At 34.7% G+C, this 27,693-nt stretch overlaps 6 protein-coding genes across 6 annotated transcripts; 1 reads left to right on the top strand and 5 right to left on the bottom strand.

Moving 5' to 3' along the window:
* Positions 1-335: 335 nt before the first annotated feature.
* LOC105967860 (uncharacterized) lies at positions 336-2,032 on the top strand. Its single transcript, XM_012992461.2, has 4 exons — positions 336-809; positions 1,139-1,357; positions 1,594-1,619; positions 1,703-2,032. Exons 1-4 carry the CDS (start codon positions 447-449, stop codon positions 1,899-1,901), a joined length of 807 nt encoding a protein of 268 aa, XP_012847915.2. The 5' UTR covers positions 336-446; the 3' UTR covers positions 1,902-2,032.
* LOC105968448 (uncharacterized) lies at positions 1,994-3,136 on the bottom strand. Its single transcript, XM_088811530.1, has 2 exons — positions 2,837-3,136; positions 1,994-2,729 (listed from the first exon to the last, which is right to left on the bottom strand). Exons 1-2 carry the CDS (start codon positions 3,008-3,010, stop codon positions 2,121-2,123), a joined length of 783 nt encoding a protein of 260 aa, XP_088667656.1. The 5' UTR covers positions 3,011-3,136; the 3' UTR covers positions 1,994-2,120.
* Positions 3,137-3,759: 623 nt separating this feature from the next.
* Positions 3,760-4,808, bottom strand: LOC105968772 (uncharacterized). Its single transcript, XM_012993440.2, has 2 exons — positions 4,474-4,808; positions 3,760-4,368 (listed from the first exon to the last, which is right to left on the bottom strand). Exons 1-2 carry the CDS (start codon positions 4,642-4,644, stop codon positions 3,874-3,876), a joined length of 666 nt encoding a protein of 221 aa, XP_012848894.2. The 5' UTR covers positions 4,645-4,808; the 3' UTR covers positions 3,760-3,873.
* A 2,165-nt stretch (positions 4,809-6,973) lies between these two features.
* HCF243 (Serine/Threonine-kinase pakA-like protein) lies at positions 6,974-9,895 on the bottom strand. The gene has a single exon (XM_012992468.2). The coding sequence runs from the start codon at positions 9,630-9,632 to the stop codon at positions 7,251-7,253; it is 2,382 nt and encodes a 793-aa protein (XP_012847922.2). The 5' UTR covers positions 9,633-9,895; the 3' UTR covers positions 6,974-7,250.
* Positions 9,896-19,539: 9,644 nt separating this feature from the next.
* On the bottom strand, positions 19,540-24,107 carry LOC105967880 (GroES-like zinc-binding alcohol dehydrogenase family protein). The gene is made up of 7 exons (XM_012992479.2): positions 23,610-24,107; positions 22,014-22,241; positions 21,745-21,818; positions 20,881-21,040; positions 20,629-20,748; positions 20,310-20,418; positions 19,540-20,013 (listed from the first exon to the last, which is right to left on the bottom strand). Exons 1-7 carry the CDS (start codon positions 23,862-23,864, stop codon positions 19,832-19,834), a joined length of 1,128 nt encoding a protein of 375 aa, XP_012847933.2. The 5' UTR covers positions 23,865-24,107; the 3' UTR covers positions 19,540-19,831.
* A 121-nt stretch (positions 24,108-24,228) lies between these two features.
* LOC105967891 (protein SAWADEE HOMEODOMAIN HOMOLOG 2) lies at positions 24,229-27,493 on the bottom strand. The gene is made up of 10 exons (XM_012992490.2): positions 27,283-27,493; positions 26,452-26,537; positions 26,325-26,370; positions 26,073-26,235; positions 25,905-25,970; positions 25,379-25,454; positions 25,206-25,257; positions 24,979-25,122; positions 24,757-24,876; positions 24,229-24,666 (listed from the first exon to the last, which is right to left on the bottom strand). Exons 1-10 carry the CDS (start codon positions 27,334-27,336, stop codon positions 24,376-24,378), a joined length of 1,098 nt encoding a protein of 365 aa, XP_012847944.2. The 5' UTR covers positions 27,337-27,493; the 3' UTR covers positions 24,229-24,375.
* Between the last annotated feature and the right edge of the window lie 200 nt (positions 27,494-27,693).

Below are 27,693 nucleotides of genomic sequence, written 5' to 3'. Positions count from 1 at the left end.
TGAAACATTGTTTAAAACTCTAATCGGATAATGTATTGTATTGGATACACGATAGAATTCTGACGGACTATTAGTTTTAGAAAGTTGTGGAGACATCATAGAGCTATGAGTGATTTAAGAAATGTTGGGGGAGTCGTGTCACCCCTTAGCTCTATATTTTGTCTAGACCATTTATTTAAACTAATAGTCCGTTAGAAATCTATCGAAATAACGTATCAGGGGTGATTGTAATTACCGATATCACATGGACCTTAAAGTTATTTTAACATACATCAGGGGTGTAGGTGTAATTTACCTAAAAGTTATGCTAGTTGGGCCTACTATGCGACCAAATAGGAGGAGTTGTACAACGTGCTTTAGAGATTGTACCTTTTTCTTGATATGGTTTTCTCCTCCTGAGTTTTCTGTTTCAACAGCTGCACTCCTCTGTGAAAGCTCCACCAGAGATGTTGCTAACTCAACGGCAGCTCCTCCCCTTCTCCTCCGCAAACTTCCTCCTCCCCTCACGCTCTCCATTTCCATTTCACCGTTCGCTCAATTTTCCCTCGACACCCACCAACTGGTATTCCCGCTGCTCCGCCCACAAACCATGGATTGCCCAACTATCTCAAGAACTCACCACCACCGCCATTACAGATGAATCACCGCCGGAGGAGGGCCCCGTCGAGCTCCCTTCTATCCCGCCAATTTTCGCCACCGACGACGACCCCACGCCTCTCCAAACTGCCACCAGCGTTCTCCTCACCGGTGCCGTCGGCCTATTTCTGTTTCGCTCCCTCCGCCGCCGCGCAAAGCGTGCCAAAGAAATGGTATATTCTGCCCTACGTTTTTCGTCTTTCTCCTTCAATGATCTTCGCATTTGTTTTTCTTTGTGTTGCTTTTATTCATTCTGGTGACGATGGTGTATTGATAACACTTACACGATGTCGGTAATTGACGTCTATATGTTCGATAAAAGTCCCAAAAGAGTTTCTATACGAAAAAATATATTTTAGTTATTCAATCTAGTTCTTTTGGTAGTTGTGTTCAGCTCATCCACATGGTTAGAGTCCATTGTTAAACTGAAAACACACATCTATGTATTTTTTATACAGCTCTAATGCAGATTCTTTATAAACTGGTAATTTTGTTGAACCAGAAATTTAGGTCGTCAGGGGTAAAGAAATCGCTGACTGAGGAAGCTATGGAGAGCCTGAAATCGGTAACTTTATTGCCGGATAATTCCAAGTCGTCCACTTCACCTTTTCAGGCATTTCTTGGGGCATTTTCAGCTGGTGTGATTGCACTAATTCTCTACAAATTTACAACCACTGTCGAAGCTTCTCTCAATCGCCAAACGATTCCAGATAACTACTCAGTGCGTTTCTTATATTTAGTCTCGTTTAACTATCATATTCATCACAAGTTACAATCTGTGAAAAACGTGTGACAACCAATTTTATCGTTAACGGCTTTTTTATATACAAAATGAGGCAATTTGTGGTTGATATGAGAAGAACGAGCTTTATATTTGTGGTTATTCATTACTCTGCACTTTGTATAGCTCAACTTTATGCATTCTAATACTCTGCACTTTTGCATATCATTTTCCAGGTTCGACAGATTACTATAACCATCAGGTAATTTTTGGTAACACTCCCATATCGAATTTGTTTCTTTCTTGATTTTAGACTAAATAGCTGCCTTCATCAACTCCTCGCAGGACAATCATCAACGGAATATGTTACCTCGCTACATTTGTTTTTGGCATCAATTCTCTAGGGTTACTTCTTTACTCTGGTCAGCTTGCCTTTAACTCCTTTATGGATGATTCCAGTAGTGACAGCGAAGACTCATCGGATCCGGATAGTTCCGGAACAACCAGCACAAGTGAGGATCAAGGTTCCAGTGACATATTGTAATAATGGATAAAAGAGAAGTGCCGAATTTTATTACGAACATGCAATCTGTACTACGATACAATGTAAATCCATGTATAATTGAGTTCCCCGAGTTGGTTATCAAAAAAAGAAGGCATCTTGGCATTTTATTCCATTGTCTGCGTAATTTTAATACATTCAGCACATAGACAATTATACAGTCTTCCATTACATTCTCATGGTTCAAAACTTTCAAAAACCCTATTTTCTTTTCGTACTCAATTTTCCATTTCGAATTTCCTGTGATTCCTCAGGAATCCCATTAACGACTGCAGTCATTTCCTTGTCAGAGGCGACCCCATAACAAACCACAGGCGGTGGGTCGTACTGCGGCAGGGGTGATGAATTCTGATCAAGGAAGTGCAATAGCACAACAGTTATTACAGAGGCAACAAACATTGGAATCGGCCCGAATATCCAGAGCAGCAAATTGGTGGCGAAGTAGAGCGATCGGAGACCGATCACCCAGAAATTACTCCCTCTTATTACAGCGCTCTCGACGTTGCTCACAGGCATCTCGCAGTTCGGCATGCTGATTAGGAAATTGGCGTGGACCAAACTCCTTGCTGCCTGAACGAAACAAGCGAATGCGATCATGAAGCAAGACAGAAGAGATACGTATTTGAGGTATATTATCGTGGGGCTCGTGTTTCCGTATATTCTGGTGGAGATGGATTCGTTGTGGTACGCGTTTCCGATCCATGCTCCGATCAAAGAGCTCAGAGTGAGAGAGACCGACGCAAATGAAGTCGCTGCTGATATATTGCCCCCGATCACGGTAATTGCTTGCCCTCTCTCTTTAGGTTCGAGCTGTTGAATTAAGTAAAGTAATGTTTTCTTTTTTTATTTCTGAATTCAATATATATAGAGATAGGTAATCGAGTAAAATGTAGAGCTAGAAAAAGATAGATCCATACCTGCAAGATTCTAGTTACCCAAGCCCTTCTGTTGTAATTCTCGTAACCGATGACCGTGGATTCTGAACGGTTGATGCATTTGTGTAGATGTAGGAGATGGTAACCGAGCATGATTAGTAGACCGCTCGGGACTAGAATAAAATCTAGGTGTTCTTCCTTCCATGTTAGCCCCATTTCTTTTTTCTTGGATGGAAAATGATGCTGCCAATTCTTTGTGATGTGGTTGTGGATCAAGAATTATTAGATTATTAAGAGATATTTATGGTGGTGGGTCATTAATTTTATTGATTATATTGGGGTTAGGTCTGGTCAGCTAAAGTTAGCTTGCATTATCTAATATTCTTTCCGGTCGTCGGCCATGCATATATATAATCTATTCATAATTCATGTATGTCGTTTTCGGAAAGGGTTTTTGGTAGGTAAATTGCCCTTTGGTTAATTGTTTTATTTATTTTAATTAGTGGTAAATGATCAGTTTTAAACATGTTAGATGGAAGGATCTGGAATTGGAGAGAGGGATTTAAAAAAATAACTAGTTGCTCTCTCTCTCTCTCTCTCTCTCTCTCTCTCTCTCTCTCTCTCACACACACACACACACTAGTATTTCCATGATAGTGAGACCGTTGACATTAGCTATTTTGAGTCTTCATATGGGGTAATTATTGCCCAACAACTACTTCAATTATTACAACATGTCTCCTATTAAGCTTCCATATGAAATTTTAAACCTGCAATTTGCTGAATTTTCATTCAAATTCTCCCATCCTTTTCTTTACCCAATTCGTTATGATTTCAGAAATTTAATCGATCAATTTACCGTCAGTGAATTATTCCGTAAGTTGAACTATTTTACAAAAAACACCACCAAGAAAACGAGATTGGCCGAACGAGTTAATTGTTGTCGTGCAAAGATCCAAGAAACGAACACGTAAAAGTCAATCTTTTTATTAATTCAGCAATGCTGCAAAATGAGTAAAAACTTTACAATAAACCTTCCTAAAACAACAAAGTAATCCATCCTGCACAAGATTCAATGCTTATTTATACTGATGAAGTGGCGTCGTATTCCTGTCGAAACTCATCAACAATAAAACCATAATCACCGAGCAAAGAAACATGGGAATGGGTCCGAATATCCAAAGCAGCATACTCATCGCGAAGAAGAGCGACCTAAGCCCCACAAGCCAGAAATGACTCCCTCTAATCACCTCCTTCACCACGCACCCCACGGGTATATCGTTATTCGGCATACTTATAAGAAAATTAGCGTGAACGAAATACCTAGCCGTCTGAACGAAACATGCGAAAGCCACCAAGAAGCAAGAAAGAAGAGATACGTACTTTACGTACACAATCGACTGGCTTCTATTACCGTATATATATCTCCCCGTGAAAATATTAGCCATCGATGAACTTCCGATCCAAGCCCCTATCACTGAACTCAAAACCAAGGAAATCGTCGAAAGTGCTGTGGCTGCAGTTATGTTGCTGCTGATCACGGATATTGCCGGCCCCCTGTCCTTCATTTCCACCTGTAAAAAATCGGTAAAAAAGAAAAGAAAATTTTTTTAGTATCGAAAAAACGGTCCTTTTTTTGTAATTGGTTTTTTTTTTTTTGTTTTTTTTTAGTGGATGACCTGAAGCATTCTTCTGACCCATACTCGCTTGTTGTGATTCTCGTAACCGATGACGGTGTATTGAGGGCACTTGAGATATCTGTAGACGAGGATGAGATGATAACCGAGCATGAGGAGTAAGCCAGACGGGACGAGAATAACGTCGAGGTAATCTTTCTCCCATGGCCTCATTTGATTTTAATCCTAGGTTTTTTTTTTCTGTAGTGGCTTTTGAATGAGTTCTCAATGAATTTAGGCTATGTACAAATGTTTAAGGATAGTTGTTCACTTTAGAGTTTGATTTGGTATGGTTGACTACTGGTTTGTTGTGGTTGTTGTGGTGGGTTGATAATCCTAATGTAGTAATATTAATTGAATGTTAATGGAGAGATGGGTGTGTATTAATTAAAATATGATTAGTCGTGTTTTCCAGCTGATTAAACTGTATTTAATGTTTTAATATCGTTGTTTTCCATGTTCTATATTCAAATTTGACCTCCTCTTTGTTTCTTTTTTTATTTATGTTTTTTAATTGATTCGTACGCATCTTTAGCTGTATCTTTGAAAAGGAATTGAGAGAGAGGGAGGCAGGTAAAGACAAATTGCAAGCATGAAAACTTTGAGGTTGCATTTGGACAAAGGATTTAAGCTAAATATTAATCTCAAATTTATTATAGAAATTTCTATGAGTTTGCTTGGATTATGATATGGGTTACTTCGTCCACATGGGCCTTGTACGTTCACATAAATAAAGAGAGAGAGTGATAAAGCCCAAAGCAAAACAGCGCCCGATTGAGGCCCAACCCCGTAAATGATACATGGAACCTTAAAAATAGGAAACATGCGATTTAACCTCGGTGACGATACGAGATAAGATTAAGTCTTATCCTTGAGTCGGAGTTTTATGCGAGCGGATGATTTTTTTACACTCCAAACCTAAAAGTCCGTTAGATGCGGCTGACTCAAATAAGAAGGTGATTAGGTTTAAAACTCCAAATTAAGCTTGCATTTTAAGAAATGAGAGATATATTAATATGGGTTCATCCAAACTTTTACTTTTGAATGCTCTTTTCAAAAAAAAATACATAACATATGTACAAAATATCTTTTCTGACTTGATTGTCGGAGTTTATACGTCGAGAAATCAGTCCTGGTATTGCAGGAACGAAGGTTGATCTTGATTCCCGCAGCATTTCAGGCTGACGTAGAGATATCGCGCTTACTTCGTCAAAACTTACAAACAAAGTTCAGTCATCGGTGTCGTCTATGGCAAAAAATGGTCGTTTATCGGTCAATTTTTACTTTTCAATACTACATTTACAAATCAATCCAACCATTCATGAATGAACTGAAACTATCGGTCCGAGTTTAACAAATGAGTTGATGGTCGATTATCAACTAAAACTTATGTATTCAAAATGAACTCAATTATCAAATTAAAATAATTACATGAACCACTCTGAAGGTCATTGAAATGCTACATATGGTCATATATATTAAGATGGTTTTAATTATTGACGGGATTAAATAACCAACCATGTATTAGATTATTTACAAATCAACAGTTAATAATCAACAGATCAACAGTTAATAATCAAGCTACGTATCTTCAAATAAACTCTACACCGGCTACAATCCATCCCCACAAAATTAAGCAACTACATATGGGTAGGTCATAAATGTTCATAGTATATATATAGGATGATGAATATATTGTAAATTAGACTATAAATTATAAATAAAAAAATACTAGGTATTGCTGCAATTTCTCCGAGTAGGCCTGCAACAATATTATGATGATGGATGATATTAAATAAGTGGGCAAGGCATTGAGTTTTGGGAAGGGCAGCCTTTTCAACCCCACTCCTCCCATTTGACTGCATTATCCCTTTTTTCTTTAAATCATTATTATTTAATTCACCAAAGTAGAGTATTTGTTTTTCCAACGTTGAACTTTGATCACATGTGTGTGACAACTTTTTAATTTAATTCAATATACTATAATCGACAAATAAATACAACAAATTTGTGTACTAAAAAAAACCAGCCTGTCCCGGTAAGCATTGTCCCTTCACAAACACAAACACACACAACACGCACTTCAAAGTTCAAAAGAACATTACAAATGCATGGAGTCATGAGCTAATTATTTCAATTTTCATGTGCTTAGTGTATAATTTTTATTAGATTACTATTAATTAATGGAGGCACGTGGCTAGCTTGTGTGTCTATATAAAGATTTAGGCTAATTATTATATTCATCGTATTATACGTCAAATACGCAATTGTAGAATGCGGTTCGCCGGTTTCCGGGTTTTACCTGGTTGAACCGGGTTTCGATCATTTGACCCCGGTTTTAGATTTTCCCGGTTTTGAAGCCCAAACCGGACCGCCTCATCACTGGGTCGCGGTCGAACCGGTCCGACCGACCGGTCCGGTTCAGTTCTTACAACATTGGTCTTGAGGTCTTCCCTTATTCAAGACAGCATTTAAAGTACTTTGCTGGTCATAGACTCATTAATTAAAGATAATGAAATCAAGATTTGGACATATATGAAGTAATTATAGTGACATAATAATACACAAGAGATGCAAACTAATACTACTAGATTAACTTCCATCTATTACACGAAATTAAATAGACTATCAAATTCTAAAAAAAAAATAATAAAAAAAAAAAGAGTATTACCAAAAGATTTAAATAAAAAAAATAAAAATTTACAGACAGCTCTAAACCCTTAAAGATTCCCCTTCATTATTATATTTTGCCAGCTCAGCATCCTAATCGCGGGGCCAGCTCAGAATCCGACTCCAGCCGCGCCGACACCGAGCGCGGCCCGCCCGTGCGGCTCCAGCTTCGTAACAGCATTTTTCCAGAAGCACGACTCCGGAATAAGCTTAGCCGCCGCCGACCTCATCGGCTCGGACTTGCACCTGGTCAGCACAAACGGCTCGTACCCCACCGCATTAACCAGCTTCTGCTCTATCATGGTTGCCATCGACGCCGCTGCAGCAGCAGCCGGCAGAGAGCACGACGACCGCGGCGGCTGATAATGCTGGTAACGATAGCCATCCTCCGCCACCGACGGAGGCGCGTGGGCGGCGACGGGCTTCAGCTTGGAGTCAATGCTGAGCCTCCTCTTGGACGGCGGCGGCGCGTGGTCGCAACCGCCGCCGGATTTGGCGGACTTAGCAGGCTTCCGCGGGCGCTCAGGCAGCCACCTGACGAAGTCGGTGGTGCAAACCCATGTTTCCTTGGAAACCTCCATTGATAGCTTGGGCTCGCACATCATTAACAGCAAGCATTCCGGCAGTACTTTCTTCTTCGGTTCTTCTTCAATCTTAGTCACCGGTTCTTCAATTTCCCGGTTCTCCACCATTTCCGATTCTTTCGGTAGTATTACAGTTGTCTGCTCTTCTTCTTCATCTTGTTCTTGTTCTTGTTCTTGCACTGCATTTTCAGTAGTGTGAGTTGTTATTTCTGCAGGCTCGAGTTTGATCTGGTGTTCTTGACCATCATTAATAATTTCCAAGATTGAAACTTTATGAGAAGAGATATTGGATTCTTCAGCTTCTTCATTACTTTGAACTACAACATTAATTTCTTCATCTGATTCTGTAGTAGATGGAGATGATAAATGGCAGTTAGGATTTTGCACCTCTTCTTCTTCTTCTTCTTCGTGTTGGCTGATTAGACAATTAGTTTGATCTTGATTGTGGTATGGGTTTTCTTGGTCTAAAAGATGTTCGAACGAAGACATATTGGACTCAACTTCTTCTTCTTCTTCTTCTTCTTCTTGTTGAGAAAACATTTGGAGATTCCCAAGAATCTCTTGCTGCAACTCCTCTATCTCCTTTTCTTCTTCTTCATCAACCATTTTCTCATCAATACTGCTAATAATCACTAATTCTTCATCCCCATTAACAATGTCTTCCGCCGCTACTTGTTCCATTGAAACCTCCTCTTCTTCTTCTTGATTAGATTCTTGCTCAAAGACTTCATTTTTATTACCTTCACGTTCTTCTTCTTCTTCAGAAACTACTACAACCTCGTTTTCTTCTTCTTCTTCTTCTTCTTCTTCTTTAATATCCTGATCATGATTATGGGTACTAGTTTTTGCATCCCAGCTAAAGCGGGTGGCGAGATCAGCCATTTTCATGGGATCGGATCTGCACCTCATTAGCAGAAGAGCGTTCTTCGGTGGTATGCAAATGCTCACTCTCCCTTCTTCTACTTCTTCCTTTTCTTCATTAATCTGCCCCTTCACTTCAATTCTATCATCCTTAACCTCGAAATCCTCGAACACGTGTCTTCTTGAACTCCTCATTGATACCCTCTCCTCCTCCTCCTCCTCCTCCTCGTCTCCGCCGCCCACCACCAGCTCAATCTCCCTCCTCTTCCCTCCTTCCCCGTCGTTCACCGACACCAGCCACCTCGCGAACACCGCCCCGCATCCCCTTTCAGTACCATTCTGCTTCTCATCATGGGCCGCCGCCGCAGCCTTCTCCGTCTCTTCGCCGCCGGCCGTCGAAAAACAGGAGCTCTTACACGGAAACAAGCAGCTCAAAGCCTCGCAGATCGAGATTGGCAGATGAACCCATCTCTGGTTCCTTAGTGGCAGGCACTCCGGCGCCTGCTGCTGCTGCTGCTGCTGATGTTGATAATGTGCGCCGCCACTGGCATTCGAGTACCTCTGCTCCTGACTTTGGTGGTGGTCGCGTTCGCCGGAGTTACCATGCTCAATCTTTCTGAAACTCATGACCTCCCCACTCCGCCGCTTCGAAAGGCTCCGGCTTTGCTTCACCTTCTTCTTGGTCTTCACACGCACCTGCCCAATGCAGGTCACTTTTGGGGAAGACGGCTCCGGGTTTTCGAAAGCGCAGCCCCTCTTCTTCCCGGTGGCGCTGCTGGTGAAGAATGGAGACGCGCCGCCTTTGAGGCTGCCGTTGGTGCGGAGGCGGCGGCTGAGTGACGAAGAGAGGGAGACTGGGCCACCGCCGCCGCCGTCGCGGGCGGCTCGGCCGGGGCTGAGAATAGATTTGGTGAGTTTCATGGAGGAGGAGGAGGCGGAGAGGCGAGAGGTGAAACAAATGAAAAGCTCGCCAGTTGTTGTAGTGGTGGTGGCGCTACTGCTGCTACCTGTGCTTGTAGTGCGGAAATGGGGTCTCTCCAAATCCATTTTCTTTTTTTTCTTTTTTTTTTAAATTTAATATTTTTACAGCGTAGCTAATAATAGTGTCTTATCGCCATTGACGAGTGGTGGAGGTGTATATTGGATTTTGATTGTGGAGTAAAAATTAAGATACAGCAGTGAGTGAGTGAGTGAATAAAAGCTGTGTTTTGTATTGTGGGGTTTGCAGAACACATGAGTGTGTGTGTGTGTGTGTTTTTGGAGTAAATGAGAGATGGCGATATGCTCTTTGTCACTTTGTCTTCACCTCATTGGTTGGTTTTTTTCCCTACTTTTTAATCAACCCCTGAGATAATGTCAAATTACGAAAAAATCCCGTATATTTGAATAATTATAAGTTATAACCACCCCTCAACTATGAATTTTCTTACATCTTCATTCAAATTTAGTGGAATCTTTTAGATTATGTGGAATATTCTCTAGTTTTTACCCGCTTTACACCATTTGAACTCCATATTTTGAAACAAGATGGTCATCAGATCATGTGTGTCTTGGCTTGTAATTATCAGATTGTGGCGCATCAAAAAACTGCATTTTTTGTACCAAACAAGTACAAACTAGAGAATATTCCACGAAATTTAGAAAATTATGTTGAATTTGACATCATGAAAACAGACATGTAAAGAAAATTCAGATAATTGTAATTACTCAAACAAAAGAGGATTTTTTTTTCTAAATTTATCCTTTAATCAATAATCGTCCTTGTTTCTAAACTAGGTGTCCCTACAAATTTGAAACACATAGTAAAAAAATTAATAATTTAGTTCTATGTTATCTATTGTTTAAGAAAATATATTTATTTTAGGGTAAATTACAACCCCTGAGGTATGGTTAAATTACGAAAATACCCATTTTGTTATGGTAATTACTATCACCCATCGACTATAAATTTTCTTAGACGTTCACCCTTGCGGTTTTAAATTTAATCGAATCTTCGAGATTTTATGGAATACTATCACTTTTGTACCCGATTTATCTCATTCAAACTCAACATTTTAATGCAAGATAATCATAATGTGTTTTTTAGACTTGCATATATCAGATTGTGATTATGTTGAATTTGACACCTACCATAAGGATGGAAGTGTAAGAAAAAATCATAGTTGAGGGACATATGTAATTATCCAAACAAGAGGATTTTTTTAATAAATTAACCACCTCAGGGTGATTATAATTTACCTTTTATTTTATAATATTTCTGGTTTCGAAAATGCATTAAATATATTTTTTATATTTTACCATTATTCATTTTAGTTGTCGTTTTTCGTTAGTCATGTATTAAGAAAATTAATAAATATATATGAATTATCTAGAAAACCTAATAAACTGAGTAAATAGTAAAATACTATCTCTTGCTAATAGTAAAATATATATGGAATTGTGTATGTTCAAAATTTATGGACAACGCCAAATAATATAATTGCCCTCAATAATGCATTGATTGGACAAAATATCAATTGAAGAAAAGTTGGCTAAATTGATGAGACAAAAAGGGGTCCAATCAACCAAGGTTACATGAAAACACACCCAGAAAAGAACATTTACTTTTGCAATTTGGCCCACTTATTTCACTATCTTTATTATATTGCCCTTTTGTGGGTTGGATATATAATCATATTATATGAGAATCCTAGAACAATATCAAATCATGCATGAATCAATTATTTCCCATGCAACATGTTCATCACCAAATTAATTGATTTAATCCACTAACAAATAGTTGTTTAAACTAAATATAAATCACAATTAAATAATTTAAAGTATATATTATTATTATTATTATTATTATTATATATTATTGGAGCTAAAAAGAATGATGGGATTCTAATTAAGGGGACAACTATACATTGCATAATTGTGGTTGTGATGTGTTATTCTTGCTTCAAGTCCTTGTCTAGTGTAACGTGGCCAGATCATATTAATTAATTCACAAAATACAACTCAATCACGAATTATGATATACGTATACAAATACATAGCACATGTGTCTATGTATATAAAAACACATTTATACATATAATTAGTTTGAAATGTATTATTGTATTTTTAGTAGTCAATGCATCGCAAAATTGTGGTTGTACAGTTGAATCTGTAATTTTAATTGATTGCGATTTGTGATTAATCTAAATTTGGGTAAATTATAACCGCCTCCCGAGTTAAAGTTTATTTATGAAAAAATCTGTTATTACTAGTAACTCACCCGTGCGATGCACGGGGATTAATTAAAAAACATAGAATGAGTTAATGTAGATAACCAACGAATAAAAATTATGTCGAGAATGTAAAAAAATACAATTGAACAATAAATAACAAATTCGTATATTAATTTATAAATAAAAAGTCTCCATAAAAAATAAACGGATAATGTTCTAAGCACCATCCACGTTTGAATGTAGCAAGTAACTCCGAGATTCAAATCAAAGTAATGCACCAGTCTTGCACATTAATCTGAATATTGTTAAAGAAGACCACGGAACTACAATTAGATATACGACCAGATGACGAATAACCTGTTATTTTTCATCATTTTCAATATATAAGTCAAAGTCATTACGTAGATAAAGAATATATATATATATATATATATATATATATATATATATATATATATATATATATATATATATATATATATATATATATATATATATATATATATATATATACAACGGTACATACAATAGACCGTGACCGGAAACATGGATTCATTCAAAGATCAAATAATTGCACTAATTTAAAAAACCAATGAATTAAAAAATATCGAAGATTTAAATTTAAAATGATTCAAAAATAAATAAAACAATTGCATTTCATTTTATCACAAAAATCCACATAAATACAAACTGACAACGTTGGAACAATCAAACTAAATGTCACAAGCAACTCCATGAGTGGAGATTAATTCAGAACACCACTCTTACGCATTAATCTGAATCTTGATACAGCAACACAGGAAACTGTTGCCAAATCAACCATTACCGGATGAATAAGATGTAATTATTTATTAGTGTCAATATATAAGTTCAACGCGTTATCTAAAGAAAACAAATATATATATATATATATATATATATATATATATATATATATATATATATATATATATATATATATATATATATATATATATATATATATATATATATATATATATATATATATATAATATTCTTAACATTAATTGTTGCCCAACTATTAATAATTAGGAGTGATAAAGGGTAAAATAAAAAATTATGCAATTAATTCTCTATTGAAAATCTAAAATAACAAATCATTTGAGCCCAAAAAAACTCTCTAGAAAGACAAATAATATGAGAATAGAGGGAATATTGGTTACATGGTCTGAAGGGCAATCATGGAACTGATATTTGGAAGTGACCCGGTCAAATTTTGGCGTGCCAGATACCTAACAATTTATTTATAAATGATTAATATTAAAAAGAAAAAAGAGAAAAAAAATAATTAAGCATAATAATTAAGATGCAATTAATAAATCGACAACATGGATGTGCATAGAGGTAAGTTAAAAAATGATTGATTAGAGCAACTTCAATGAGTTATCAAAGTAAGGTTTTGTATTTTAATAATTCTGATCTTGAGAAATAATAACAATATATATATATATATATATATATATATATATATATATATATATATATATATATATATATATATATGTTTTAGTATATATGCATTTATATATACATTAACTAATATAAAAAATATATGATTTCCTTAAAATCGTTTTATTTACTTATTTAGTGTGTGAAAATTAAGTATAAATACCCCCAATCTCTCTCAACCCCAACTCATTCATCTCTCTCTTTATCTACATATTTTGTTATAATCATGCTAAACTAAGGTCCTCATCTAAAACTCTTTTTTTTATTCCTTTTGTTTTGTAAATTCATAATGCAATTAGTATTTATCGATGTGTTCGCTTGAAGCATTTATTTGCCGTTGAATATTTATGATGTATGTGTACGTATAACAATATAACTTATGTTTGTTTTGTTTTTTTTTTTTTGTTTTTGCAGATCCATGGATATCATCGTTTATGTTATACGCGGCGACATTAGCAAGAGAGAAGCCCTGCGACGTTGTATAACACGCATAAATATGATCCGTGTATATTTTAAGGATGGATTTATAAAAAAATAGTTATGCATTTCCATCTTTTGATTATATGTGAGATGATTGTACGCTTGGTTTCGATGAAAAAGATTATTTAACGTTTACATATAATAGATTATTGAGCATGTAATAGATTATTAATTAGCGTTTACATATTTTTGTAAAAATATTAATTTTTGTGTCCATTAATAATGCTTATTTTTATCTATTTTGTTCATATGTACATACATTATTATTAATTTGTACGTTTATATCCGTTTCTATAATTTTATTTCAATAAATTTGGATCATATTTATTTGTTAATTTTTATTATTATTGTAAATAAAACTGTATTTACCATCTATATATAATATAAAAAGATGATCTATGTCATCTATGAAAGAAATGTGGCAAATGTCTATGTCATATCTCCAAATTTCTTAGTTGAAGTTCAATTGATGAAGTGTATTCCTCAATTGATTAGTTGACATTTTAATTTTGGTACGTATTTAAGTTCTTACTTATTTAACATTTCTACACTCATTTAAATAGTTACCATATATATATATATATATATATATATATATATATATATATATATATATATATATATATATATATATATATATATATATATATATATATATATATATATATATTAGTAGTGTTGATATTAATATTAGTATTAAACTATTAGTATTAATCATCGTATTAATATTATGATTAATATTAATATTAGTATAAGTATTAGTATTAGTATTAGTATTAGTATTAGTATCAGTATCAGTATTAATATCAATATCAGTATTAACATCACTATCATTATCAGTATTAATATCATTATCAATAAAACACCAATATGAGTATGAGTATGAGTATGAATATTAATAATATGAGTATGAATATCAGTATCAATATCAATATATGTATAAGTATTGGTATTAATATTAATAATAGTATTAGTATGAGTATTAGTATCAGTATCGGTATCAGTATCAATATGTGTATGTGTATCAGTATCAATATTAATACCAGTAGTAGTATCAATATGAATATCATTATCATTATCATTATTATTATCATTATTATTATAAGTATTAGTATTGGTATTAATATTAATAATACTATTAGTATGAGTATTAGTTTAAACATTAAATATTCGTATTAGAATTGGCGTATTATTATTAATAGTAGTGTTGATTTTTTTATTTGATTTTTTTTGAGTAAATTCAAGTCCATTACAAGGGAAGTAGGGGAGGGGGGACTCGAACCCTAGACCTTTACCCTATTGGTAAATGCTAGGTACCAACTCTCCTATTGAGGGTTGGTTAATAGTAGTGTTGATATTAATATTAGTATTAGACTATTAGTATTAATCATCGTATTAATATTAGGATTAATATTAATATTAGTATTATTAGTGTTGGTTTTAGTATTAATATTAGTATTGGTATTAGTGTAATCAATGTTGGTTTTAGTATTAGTATTAGTAGTTGTTGTTAGTGTAATATTAGTGTCATATTAGGGTGGCATAGGCAATTGTACGCCGCAATGTCCAGAGTTAAAAGTAGATTTGAGATAAATATATTTATCAACTCAGAATCGGGCGATATAACTAACTTTACGATGAATGTTGTGTACACAAAAGATTTTTCAGCGAATATGAAGGTAAATCACAAACAAATGTATATTTTGATTCAATAAAACATTTTTTTTGTATTATGTACATGTATGTCAATTGTTCAAAGTTTTCGTTCGTTTTATTTTATCCAAAATAATAATTGATCCGTGCATCGCACGGATGAATTACTAGTAATTAATAAAATACAGTTGGAACAATCTATAAACGTAAAACAAATGTATATATAGATGTATCAAGAAATTAATAAAATATATATTATCACACCAAAATTAAAATATTTATATCTAGGATACTCCATAAAGACATGAAGACGTAGAAAATAAAAACATTAGAATAATTACCAAACATAATTGCAAAATGTAATAAATTATTCTATGTTCGTAACTTTTATTATATTTCTTATGGCGTCGAACGATAACGAATATGTGTTGCCAATAATAAGATGATTCGATGTACAAAACGAATTACAACCAATTGTGAGGTATACCCCGCGTGATTTATTTTTTGCTTCATACAAACTAATTTTATTCAATGAACCCTCTTCGTATTCAACATGGATATATTTCTTGGCAACCAATCCAGTAGTCTCGGTGAAAGTTTTGCGCAGGTGCTACAACATAATTAAAATTAAAATTGTTAATAAAAGTATAATCACATTAAAACGCATCTATTAAATAAGAAAAATATATATAAAAAATGACGTACCAGTTTGTGCATATCATAATGTGTAAATATTTTTTGTAAAATAACATATCGAGCCATTATCCACCGCTTCAACATCAGCAATATTGAGATTCTCTTGAATTGCAAAGGGTTGGTACATACACATATTAAATAACCAATCACATGAATCACACCTCCATGTGGATCCATTGGTCCAACAATGATTTGTAGGAATACATCGTTCATGTATAAAAGCCTCATCGCATAAACCACAACAAAAGAAAGATTTGAAGTCTTCCATTTCAGTCATCCCACATACAATGCAAGATCCAGAGCGTGGAACGACTTTGATTGATTCCCTACATGAGACGCACATACATGGATCGAAATTAGGATCAAAATACGCGTTGCAAAGAACACATTGCAAAGAACACATTGTTTGCACTGAGCGCAAACAATTTTTTTGATCTTCATAAAGTACGAACGACTTTATTTAATAAACTGCATGAAAATAATTAAAAAAATTAAGTATATTAAAATTAAAACCCAAAAGAAAGAAATACAAATAGTACTAATATGTATATATTAAAATAATTATAAATATAAAACTATGCATATATACTTATAATAATCTATAAGAAATGATAAAAAAAATGTAATATGAAACTGTATAATACGAAAATTGTGCACTTTGTAATCGAATGGCGGTAGATAAAAATGAAATGAACATTGTATTGAGGGGTTTATATAGTATTGAAAATGAACTTAATTCTATGAAAAAATTAAAAATTCAAAAGATTTATATATTAGTAAATGAAATCAAATCAAACAAAAAAAGGAAACAACCCAAAAAAATAAAATAATAACTTGTGGAAAAAATCTTGCAATATAAAAACATTAAATATGAAGATACGATTTTTATTTTTTACCATTGAATTTTGAATTAAAGTGTAAATTAAATCAATCAAAGATGATATGAAGGAATTTTGGAATATTAAAGACTCATTTGTATTGGTGATTTGATATTTTAGATATGTAATACACGATAATTTGAAATAGTAATTGACAAATATAATGCATAATCTAGTGTATAATTCGAAACATATTATATATTAAATAGTGTATTCGAAATATACTGACAAACCTACTACATTTAGATTGTTAAAATATATTGCATTTAAATTGTTAAAATTTCAAATTTCAAAATATTGCATATTTATTAAATAGTATAATTATTTTTAATTTGAAATATGGTATAATAAAAATTATATACAAAAAATATTGTATATTTATTAAATAGTTCAATTAAAAAATAAAATATTTTTTTATTATTACTTTTAATGGAATGGATATTCGAATATTCCAAAATATTGAAAATTAAAAAAAAAAAAAAAAAAAAAAAAAAAACAACAACAACAACAACATATTCCTTTATTTTAATATTTTAGTATTTAAAAAATTATTTTTTTTTATGAAAATTATTTGAATATTCGTAAAAAAATTGAGTTTCGTGAATTTTTTCAATAAATATATTTTGAAATACTGAAAATATAAATACGATTTTTTTTATTTCGAATTTATAAAATATTAACTTTGAAAATAATATATATACATGTAGTAATTATTAAATGATTGTGTAAATGTAAAATAGGAAAGAACTTAAAAACATACCTAAATAAAAATACCACCTAATCAATTGAAGAATCCACCTCATCAATTGAACTCCAACTAAGGAATTTTGACAAATGACATCATCATTTGCCACATGTCAATCATTGAGGGCATAGATCCTCTTTTTATATTATATATAGATTTCATAATTAAATTCATCATCTGCAATTTGTAAATTTCCTACGTCACCCTTTTATAGAGGGGTGAATGTAACAAATTTACAAATTACTGGGGGACTAGATGTAAATTCTTTAAAAATAGAGGGTTTTTGATTAAATAAATTTTATCTCAGGTAGGTGATTGTAATTTTTCGGTTTAAATTTAAAAATTTGGGTTATAATAATGAATAGATGATAATATATAATATTTCATGAAATACATCTTGCAAATATAAAATATGAATACAGTACAAAATTAGAATAAAAATGGAAATTTTGTATTAAATATTTTCTCGCAACTTCCTTAAATCCATTTTTATCTGGCAACTATTCTTTTTTTTTTTTTTTTTTTTTTTCAATAAGAGGAAACATTCGAATTTATTAAGCTTCTGCTTCAGAATTTACATTACTTTGAAGGAAGGGTATATAGTCAAAAGGTCAGAAAACGACAAAGCAGTGGCGTTTATGATATATTGTTAAGAAAGCAGGGGTACTATCGGGATGATGAATCACATGTGGTCAGGTCGATAGGGACGAGGTGAAACACAAGAAACCAAGAACGCACGTGATAAGGGTCTTAGTTATTCGTACACATACAACCTCCTACTCACGCTCCTCACTGTTCGTGTGCAACACCCTCATAGGGATACATAGCTTTCACTGCATAAAAAAGATGCACGCGCTAGGCCCCGAGAGTTGGTCTCCTCCCACGCGCATCCTAGACAGCCACGGGTGAACAAAGTACAAAAATGACCGGAGGATTAAGAAAGCTTTTAAATTATGTTAATTAGATGACCGGTTATAATAAAGCTGATAAAGCAAAATGACCGGTTAATAAATGATCGGTCAAAGGAGATTAACTTGGAGATAAGGCAAGGGGGTTTGACCACAAGAAGACAAAAAAGCCATATGGTGTGTTGTTGGTTGGGCAAAAGCAAAAAATTCCAATCAGATTGGAAGAAAGGGAAAAAGGTTTTTGACAGGATTCTTCATGTTTTGTGATTGGGAAAGTGATTAGGTGGGGCCCACTCATTATATTGGATTAGGTTTGAGAATTGATGTAACTGGGCTTTGAGCCCACCAGAGGAAAGGGCTATACGGATAAGGCCAATTAAGTGTGAAAGGGACCAATTTATTTAGAGAGGCGGAAATTAGATGCTACACATGGTTATTTACACTGGTTGAATTTCATTCGTAGCACAAAATCACACACACATGTGTATGTGTGCTTACTGGATAGCCATTTAATCAAATCTACCGTTTAAATCCACCCAGTGTAAATAACCATGTGTAGAATCTAACTCCCCGAAATAATTTATGTTTACTTTGTTTTTTGCGTTTGGAAAGGATTGTTAATGATTGGACCTCTTCGATAAGGAGGTGTTAAATGTCGTTTTAATTTCACTGGCACATTCTGATTCCAAATATGATTTTGACTTTTTTCAATCTATTCAAAAGCATAAAATTTGACCTTTCTAATACAATTTGAACCAGTTAGATCGGATGTCAGGTGAAAGAATTGTGCATATAAATTACAATTCAAATCTGGCTACCCGACATCCAACTAGTTGATTAAAGTTGTATTAGAAAAACAGCTCGAGGAACTACAAATTTTGTGTTTCAACATTTAATGTCAGAACGGTTATAAAAATTGAAACGACATTTAACATCTTACTTTTTGAAATGTGTTTACCAAGCGCAAATATCTATATTTTTTTCTCACATATAACTAAAACTAACAAAATTCAATTTGCTATCAGAATGTACAGATTGCCACGAGTACAAATTCCAACAACTGATGCTTCGCCGGTTATTAAGGGTCGGTCTGAGGAACTGGACTGCCATAACTCCCACGTACACATTTATGCCTCACTTTACACAAGGAAATATCAAGTTTGCTGACTTCATCTGTATGTATATATTATATAGTAGGTCTGAGCTAATCGAGTTCTAGAACAACTTTGCCGAAAATAAGCCTCTTATCTTTGGCTTCATGAGCCTCTCTCACTTGTGTAATCGGAAACGTCTTCTCCACAGGTACTTTCAGCTTTCCAGCCTCAATTAACCGACGAATTTCTTCTAAACCTTCCCCATCAGCCCTCATGTACGTCCAGTTATATTCTGTACCATGCAATAATCACTAGTTAGTAGGACGGAAAATTAATACATTGACAACATTGAAAATTTGGGAAGTAAAATTGATATATTATAGCACATGATCTCGTGAATACTAAAATTATCCATTAGTAGAATCGCAGCATCGGTAGAGCTTTTAGGATGTTGAATCCTTAAAAGTAGAGTACTATACATTGAGTACATATTGGGCATGGCACCAAACGAACTGAAAGGAAGATCTAAGGAAGAGTTTACTTTATATCCCTAAAAAAAAAGACAAATAGGTGATGACGATAACGCACCTATTCCATGAGAGTATCGATATTGCATTTGCTTCTGTAATAAAATTGCTGTTGACATTGGAAGGCCAACCACCATTCCATACTTATCAGTCAAGGATGCAGCCTCTCCCTAGCAGAAAAAAAGTCAAACGCTATTCATCAAAAAATAAAATAAAGTAATACACACACACACACACACACACACACACACACACACACACACACACACACACACACACACACACACACACACACACACACACACACACACACACATATATATATATATATATATTGGATGGCCATTTGTTTGGAGAAGATGAGGTTGATTCCCGCATACCTGCAATGTCATGTAATGGCCACCTCTCTTCAAAAGATTGACACCAATCCTTTCAGTCTCAGGTACCCCAATTGTGTCCAATACAGCATCAAAATACCCCTTAATGGACACCTCACAATCCTGCAAATTTGATGCACATGATAATTAAAAACTAAACATAAGCAAAACTATTGAATGCAAGTAGCTAAGCAGCAATTCAAATGGAAGAATCAAAACAATAACTACACTACACAAGATGTAGTCCATCACAACCTCAGTCGTGTAGTCAACAGCCTGCTCTGCACCAGCTGCCAACATACGACCTACACTTTCGCCTCCACATGTGGTAGAGACATGGCATCCAACAGCCACAGCAAGCTGAATTGCGGAAAAGCCTACAGCTCCTCCTCCACCCAACACTAATACCCTTTGTCTACATCAAAAGTATAATCAAGTTAGCAAAATCGGAAAGGCACTAACAAATGAATATGTGTAATTGCTTAGAGTGTCATGTTAAGTTTGCTATCAACCATTACACTCAAGGAGAACCGTGTCACACTTTTCGAAATCACAAACTGAGTTCAAGTAGCCTTTATCTTGTTTTTAAGATACTTCATAAGATTAAAAATAAACTAAAAACTTACAGTAAAATAAATAATTGCATCGTTTATCAAAACCCAACTTCCAAGATTAAACCAATTTCTATAAGAAATCAGTGATTGTGTTCGGCTCAAGGAATAACGGCCACGCGTACACAATGCAGCTTTTACTTCTCATTGTAGAATTACCCCCCACCCCATTAAACTAAACATAGAAGCAAACAAATAGTTCAATTCTTCAAGTGTTCATTTCCTAGTATCAATACAATGCCACTCTTTGACATGTTAATTTAGAACAAGGCAATAATTCATTGTGATGATCTCTAAACTGCTCTTTTGGTATTTCCTAATATGTTACTAAATTTGAGGATCAAGCTGAGCTGTTTAAAGAATAAGTACATTGGCTGAATTAGTCAATGCAGTATAGATAAAACATATACTCGGACTAGCCGTCTATGCAAGAGCACTCTTCCCACTTTTGTCAGATAATTCACAAAGAGTACTCTAAATTTTATCGATATTAATTATTACAACATACCCCGGTTTTATATTAGCTGTACTTCTCAGTGCACGCCAAGCAGTCAAGGCAGCAAAAGGAATGGCACTTGCTTCCTGTCGATTACAGAAATATATACTCTATTATAGAAGTATCTACTTGAAGAGTAATGCAAGATTGACTTAATGGTCATCCTGGATACACAAAAGGAGCGAAAGACAGCAATACAAAGAAAGAGAAGAATCTTTACAAGAGCAATAGAGAAAATGTTGAAAGTTTCATAAGCAACTGAACTCTACTACAACACCTACCACATGTGAAATTGACTCTGGCTTTGAGACAAGTTCATCTTCTGCCAGAATGGCATAGTCAACATAAGTACCCCTCACTGCAGTAGGATGGAGAGCACCAAACACTTCCTGACCGACACTAAGTGAGTGCACAGAACTTCCAACGGATGCAACTTCACCACTAATATCACGGCCTAATATCAACGGTAAGAGTGGTTTGAATAGAGAACGGCCATAGCCTTGGCGCATCTGAAAAATATTGAGTTTATGATAAATGGAAAAGACATGAGGATGCAATGCATATGCATTAATAAAATCAGAATAGCAGATGGGATAAAACGGACTTCACGTGAAAAATGATTATTCAAGCCAAACTCAGAGTTACAGAAAGTGAGACCCCCTTAACACCCATACCAATTTCATCTGAATTATGGGCTAGAAATATTATCTTCATAATCAAGAACCATAACAATTTGATTAAATGGCCTCGTACAGTATTTGCAAGTATAAACATGTTGTATAATGGAGTGATAAATTTACAGGCTCCTCTTTTAGATCAGGAATCCTACTCAACTCAACAGTTTTACAACAAAATACGTGATATATTACAAATTCCATTTCTATCAGATTTCAACAAGTAATCATACAAAAAGTGACTTCGAAACAAAACATGAAAAACAATTCCAACACAATCCAAGAGAAAAACAAAACAACCTACGAAGTTAAAGAAAAATATATATAATGCTTGAATCAGTTTCATCACAATCTACGTGTCTTTACTAAATTTTATTTCTCTATTTATTACGAAACAGCACAACTGTTACTACAAAAATAAAATTTAGATAAGAGCACTAGTTTAAACACCTCCATTGGTCAAAAAAGTGCAAGAGCAGTGAACTACCTTGTACAAAACAAACAGATGATGCCTATCATACGTAGCTCATTCTTATGTTGTAGTCAACATAAACTAATTTTATTATTTACACTTTCCATAAGAATGTTGACCACTTATATGCTATCTCATATTAGACCATTAGTCATCACAAAACTTGAAGCCTGCTTAAATATCTTATGAGATAGAACTTAATATCTTAGAGGAAGATGATACTATCTCTAATCGGGGAAATCTTTTTCTAAGAGTAAGTCATTTTATTACAAAGCTCTAACAACACTCTAGACTATACTTCTCTCCTATTCGAAAACCAGATTTATTTATCTTTGAACGATACTCAAAACCAACAATAGTTCCCAATTAAAAGCACGAGTCCCCAGTCTCGCGATATCCTGCAACTAAGGAATTAAAGTCACCTATCTAAGCTTGATGGCAGAACAATTCAATTTACTTTATCAATTCTAACTCAGAGATTCAAATGCCATATTCCCTTTAGCTATGATTTCGTTCATGATACATAGAGACCAAGTTGAAAACTTAAATACAAACCAACTCATTTCGTAGAAAATCACAGAAGCAAAATCTCATATTCATAACCGATAGACACCCTAAATAAATAAATAAGAAACACCAATACATTTTCAATCGGAATAATAAAAGAAATTAATTCCGCACGTAATTCGAAATTCAGATTGAAACAGCCAAACAACCAGAAAAAAACTGACCCTGCAGTCGAGCGGATTGATGGAGACGGCGCGAGCGCGGACAAGGACCTCATTAGGCTTGAGATCGGGGACACTGACATTGTCTCGGAGCTCCAGCACCTCCGGTCCGCCGAACCGCGGCAGCAGCACCGCCCTACAGCTCGTCGCCACACTCCTCCGTACCTCACTAAACCCTACTTCGAATAAAGAAAACGAACCGCGTGATCCGAATCCGGCCACCGCCTTTCGGCTGCTCCTCCGCAATAGCCACCGCATGCTTGGAAACAGAAATGGAGAGGTACTCAATTATCACTAATTAAGCTTCATTGGAAGGAATTTTTCTGCAATGGAGAAACTGTTTTAGTTCAATTTTGATTCACAATTCATTTTTAGAGGAGAAAACCACGTGTTCCTGTTTGCTGCCCCGCATTAAGGGTTTTTGGCCTCGTGGACATCTTTTAAGCTTCAGAATGCTATTTATATTTTCATCAACTTCAGTCTACTTTTTATAATTTTATTCTCTTGCATTTTTCTTCATTAAGTTTTATAACTCCAAAAATTCCATTTTTTCCACCACAAAGATTTCATTTATAATATTTGTAATTTTATATTATTATTATTAAAATATTTATATTATAGATTGATCCAGACCTAAAATATATCACATTTATCATAGAACAAAACTTCATCCAATACATCCCCCTATTTATATTCTACCAAATCAAAGGGAAAAGAAAAAAAAAACATAAGTTCTTCCAAAAGTTAACGTAACCAATTCGAAAACTCGCTAGCTCAGCAACATTTCGGAGTTAATTATCGAAGGTATTAATTTAGATTCGCCCGAATTCGGAATATTAGCAGGAGCAGCATTATTAGTCGTTGCTTCCTCAGGCTTTATCTGCTGCTGTTTTACTAGTGTCGAAGAATCTCCTGCGGTAGAATTAACTTTCAACGTATTCCCACCTTGAGATTCCACTCCAATCTTCTGTGGGATCGCATTCGTGGACCCCGCATGAAGTTGCTGCAACCTGTAATCCGTTTCGGGCCTACGGCAAATCTTCCTCAACGGGACTATTTCCTACAATCACATCAAGAAACTCCTCTATTTTAAAATCTTCCAAGAAAAAAAAGGAAAAAGGAAAAAAAAATATAAAAAATTGTTGTATACCTCGGATTGATCATGATCGTACCGGACAAGAAACCTACAACGACAACCTCTTACATCGTGCCTACGCCTTTGTGCATCAAGAACATGTGCATCGAAATATAGGGCTTGCTCTTTGCCTTCCTGGATAAAAAAAAAAAGGGATATTAAAGAAATTGTCTCAAAGACCTAACAAAAGTAACTTTTCGTGCCATTTTTTTCTTTTTTTTATAAAAACAAATGCACCTGAAAGCATAGGATCAAATCTGTAGGTAGAACTGCTACACATTCTGAAGATTCACATGGGAGTGATCTTTGCCTCACGTGTTTGCGAATATTGACCCATTCGTCCTCTTCTGGTCCAAAACCGGCAAAACGAACCAGAGCTTCCTGAGATCCATAGCTTTACTTGGTCAAACATACATATATACATACATATATTCGTGTGTGTTTAGACAAGTATCAAGATATACCGGATCACCAGTGTCTAATGATCTGTGTGACAGGAACGAAGTAACATCATACCTGGAAATAAAATAAAACACATCTATTTAATATTGCTGCAAATTTCATCAATAGGGGTAGGACCCAATTAATCATCTCTTATAAGGAAATGAAGATTGAAGATATATTCGAAAAGACAAACCATGCACCGTCTCTAGCAGATTTAGCCTCAAACTCCATCTGAGAACTATCCGAAGCATTCCTTACTGCACTTTGAACTGATATAAAAGAAAAATGAAAACCCAGTAAAAAAATCATAACGGTGGTGCAGAAAGAAGAGTGTAGGAAGAAAGAAAGGCGTACAAAACGAACTAAATAACTATGCAATATTTCACTGAAATTTGCGAAGCCAGTATCCACTGAAGTTGGTAGCTTTAATGCTATAAATAAGTAGCTTTTTAATATACTAATTTCATTATAAACGAAGATGACTATAATCTACTAGCATACTATCTGCGACAAATTTCACTAATACCCCATGCTCTTGGTGTACATGACTTTGATGCAATTTCTAAATGAAGGAATAAAGCTATTTTGTTTAGGTGCATACTCCACGAAGCTCGGACGCAATACAGTATGCTAATTATGTACAAAGATAATATGTACTCATAATGATTGATCAAAATAATAAAAACGAGGAAAGCTATTTAAAAGTTTAACAGCTTTACCAGATGGAACGGGAAGAGGATGAGGGACTTGAGCCACACTTTTTACCGCCGCTGGGTGAGAATATGCTACAAATCGGAACCACATGCAAGGACAAGAATAAGCAACCAATTACTTAATAAAGCTCACTTCAATTTTTCTTTTTTAACAGAAGATGTATTTGATATTACTTGAGGGAGCAAGCTGAGGTGGCGGAGGCTGAGGCACGTTTCTGACAGCTGTCGGTTGATCGTCTCGTGGCAGCGAAGGAGTCACATTCATCTCACCTGGGACAGGTGTTCTAGTCCCTCTTGCTCTGAGAGCATATCGCCTATTCTGAAACCAGTTCCAGACCTGTTTCATAAGATTATTGAAAAATCATTAATGGCTGTTGGTAGATTATTGAAAGCATTGCTTGCTTACAAGGGAGAATCGGGTTTTACTTGTTTTGACGAAACTTCCACCTTTCCTGCTCTGTCAGCTGCAGCGCTGTATTAACAGGAAACTCAAAGTATTAGAGGTAATTGTGGGCTTGCAAACCAATTTTGCAGCTGTAAACCAATTGCTTACCTAAATCTCTGAGCGAGGGCCTCGAGTATTTCACGTACCGGTACAGCGTAATTGTGGGCTTGCAAGATAGCCTCCATTTCTCCTACCTTTAGGATACAAGGAAAAAATATATATAAAAACTCACAAGTCCAAGTTTTTCTTACAAGAATCTTCGAACTATTTGAAGAAAAAGGCAACGTCGAAATCTCGTCGCAGAGAGTAAGCTTTCTACACAGTCGAAATCATAATTAGTTTTAACTAGTATCGGATATAAAGAGATAAGTTATCCTATGTTGTTTGAAGCTCGCGCGGAGAATCGGATAACTTCTATTCTGAAGAAAACAGTATCCAATTCAATAGAGGTGGATCAATACCCCAAATGTACTTCAACTATTGGGGGAAAAAATCGTTGTAGCATAAAGAGATGCTCAGACAGCCGAATTGGAAAATAAATAACCTAAATTTCATATAAAATATTCCACGAGTAAATAAAATAAAATTATTCGCAGAAAGAACAAATAATCCTGAAATTGGGGAAGAAGGCTTCCACAAACAAAAATTAAAAATTAAAAACCCCACGAACTAGCAACATAGCATGAGAAACATACACTGCATTACTGCAGCCATTTATTTATTACTGCAGCTTAAGGGGGGGAAAAAGGTGCACCATTTGGTGTTGAAAATTTGACCAGAAACGAAGAGAAAATCAATGAATTAAAATAAATAAATTGAGTTCATGTGAAAAAAAATAGTAGCTCGAGAGAAACAAAGACAACTCCATAGGTAAGTAGTGTACGGGTGTGATTGATTATTCGGAGAGAGAAAACAAAGGGAAGGGTTTTGAGAGTAAACCTCGACGGCGTTAAACCGGAAAGCGGGACCGCCGTTGCTCGGCGGTCGACCCATCGAACGCTGCTTCCTCCTTCAATTCTACAATTGTTTAAATTAATTCTCACAGTATTTAGAGAAATCGTAAAGGATTTGAACGATGTAATTTTCAATTTTGGGCAGTGGTGAAGTTTTGTTTTGGAATAGGAGGTGAAATACAAACAGCGTAGCGTACGCCTTTTTTTTTTTTTTTTTTTTGGGGGGGGGGGGGGGGAGGGGGGAACAAAAAAATAAATAAAAAATTCTGATTTTATGTAAAAAGAAAAAGGAAAAAAAATGTATATCTTTTTAGCATCTAGTTGGTCTAGATAAATATTATTTTTTTCTTCAAACTGGAAATTTACATTTTTTCTGATTTTTTTTTAAAATAAAATA

Source organism: Erythranthe guttata, chromosome 13, assembly GCF_056151865.1.
Source record: "Erythranthe guttata isolate IM_541 chromosome 13, IM_541, whole genome shotgun sequence".
NCBI lineage: Eukaryota > Viridiplantae > Streptophyta > Magnoliopsida > Lamiales > Phrymaceae > Erythranthe > Erythranthe guttata.
The sequence above is the reverse complement of the archived record's forward strand: the minus strand, read 5'-3'. Positions and strand labels throughout refer to the sequence as shown.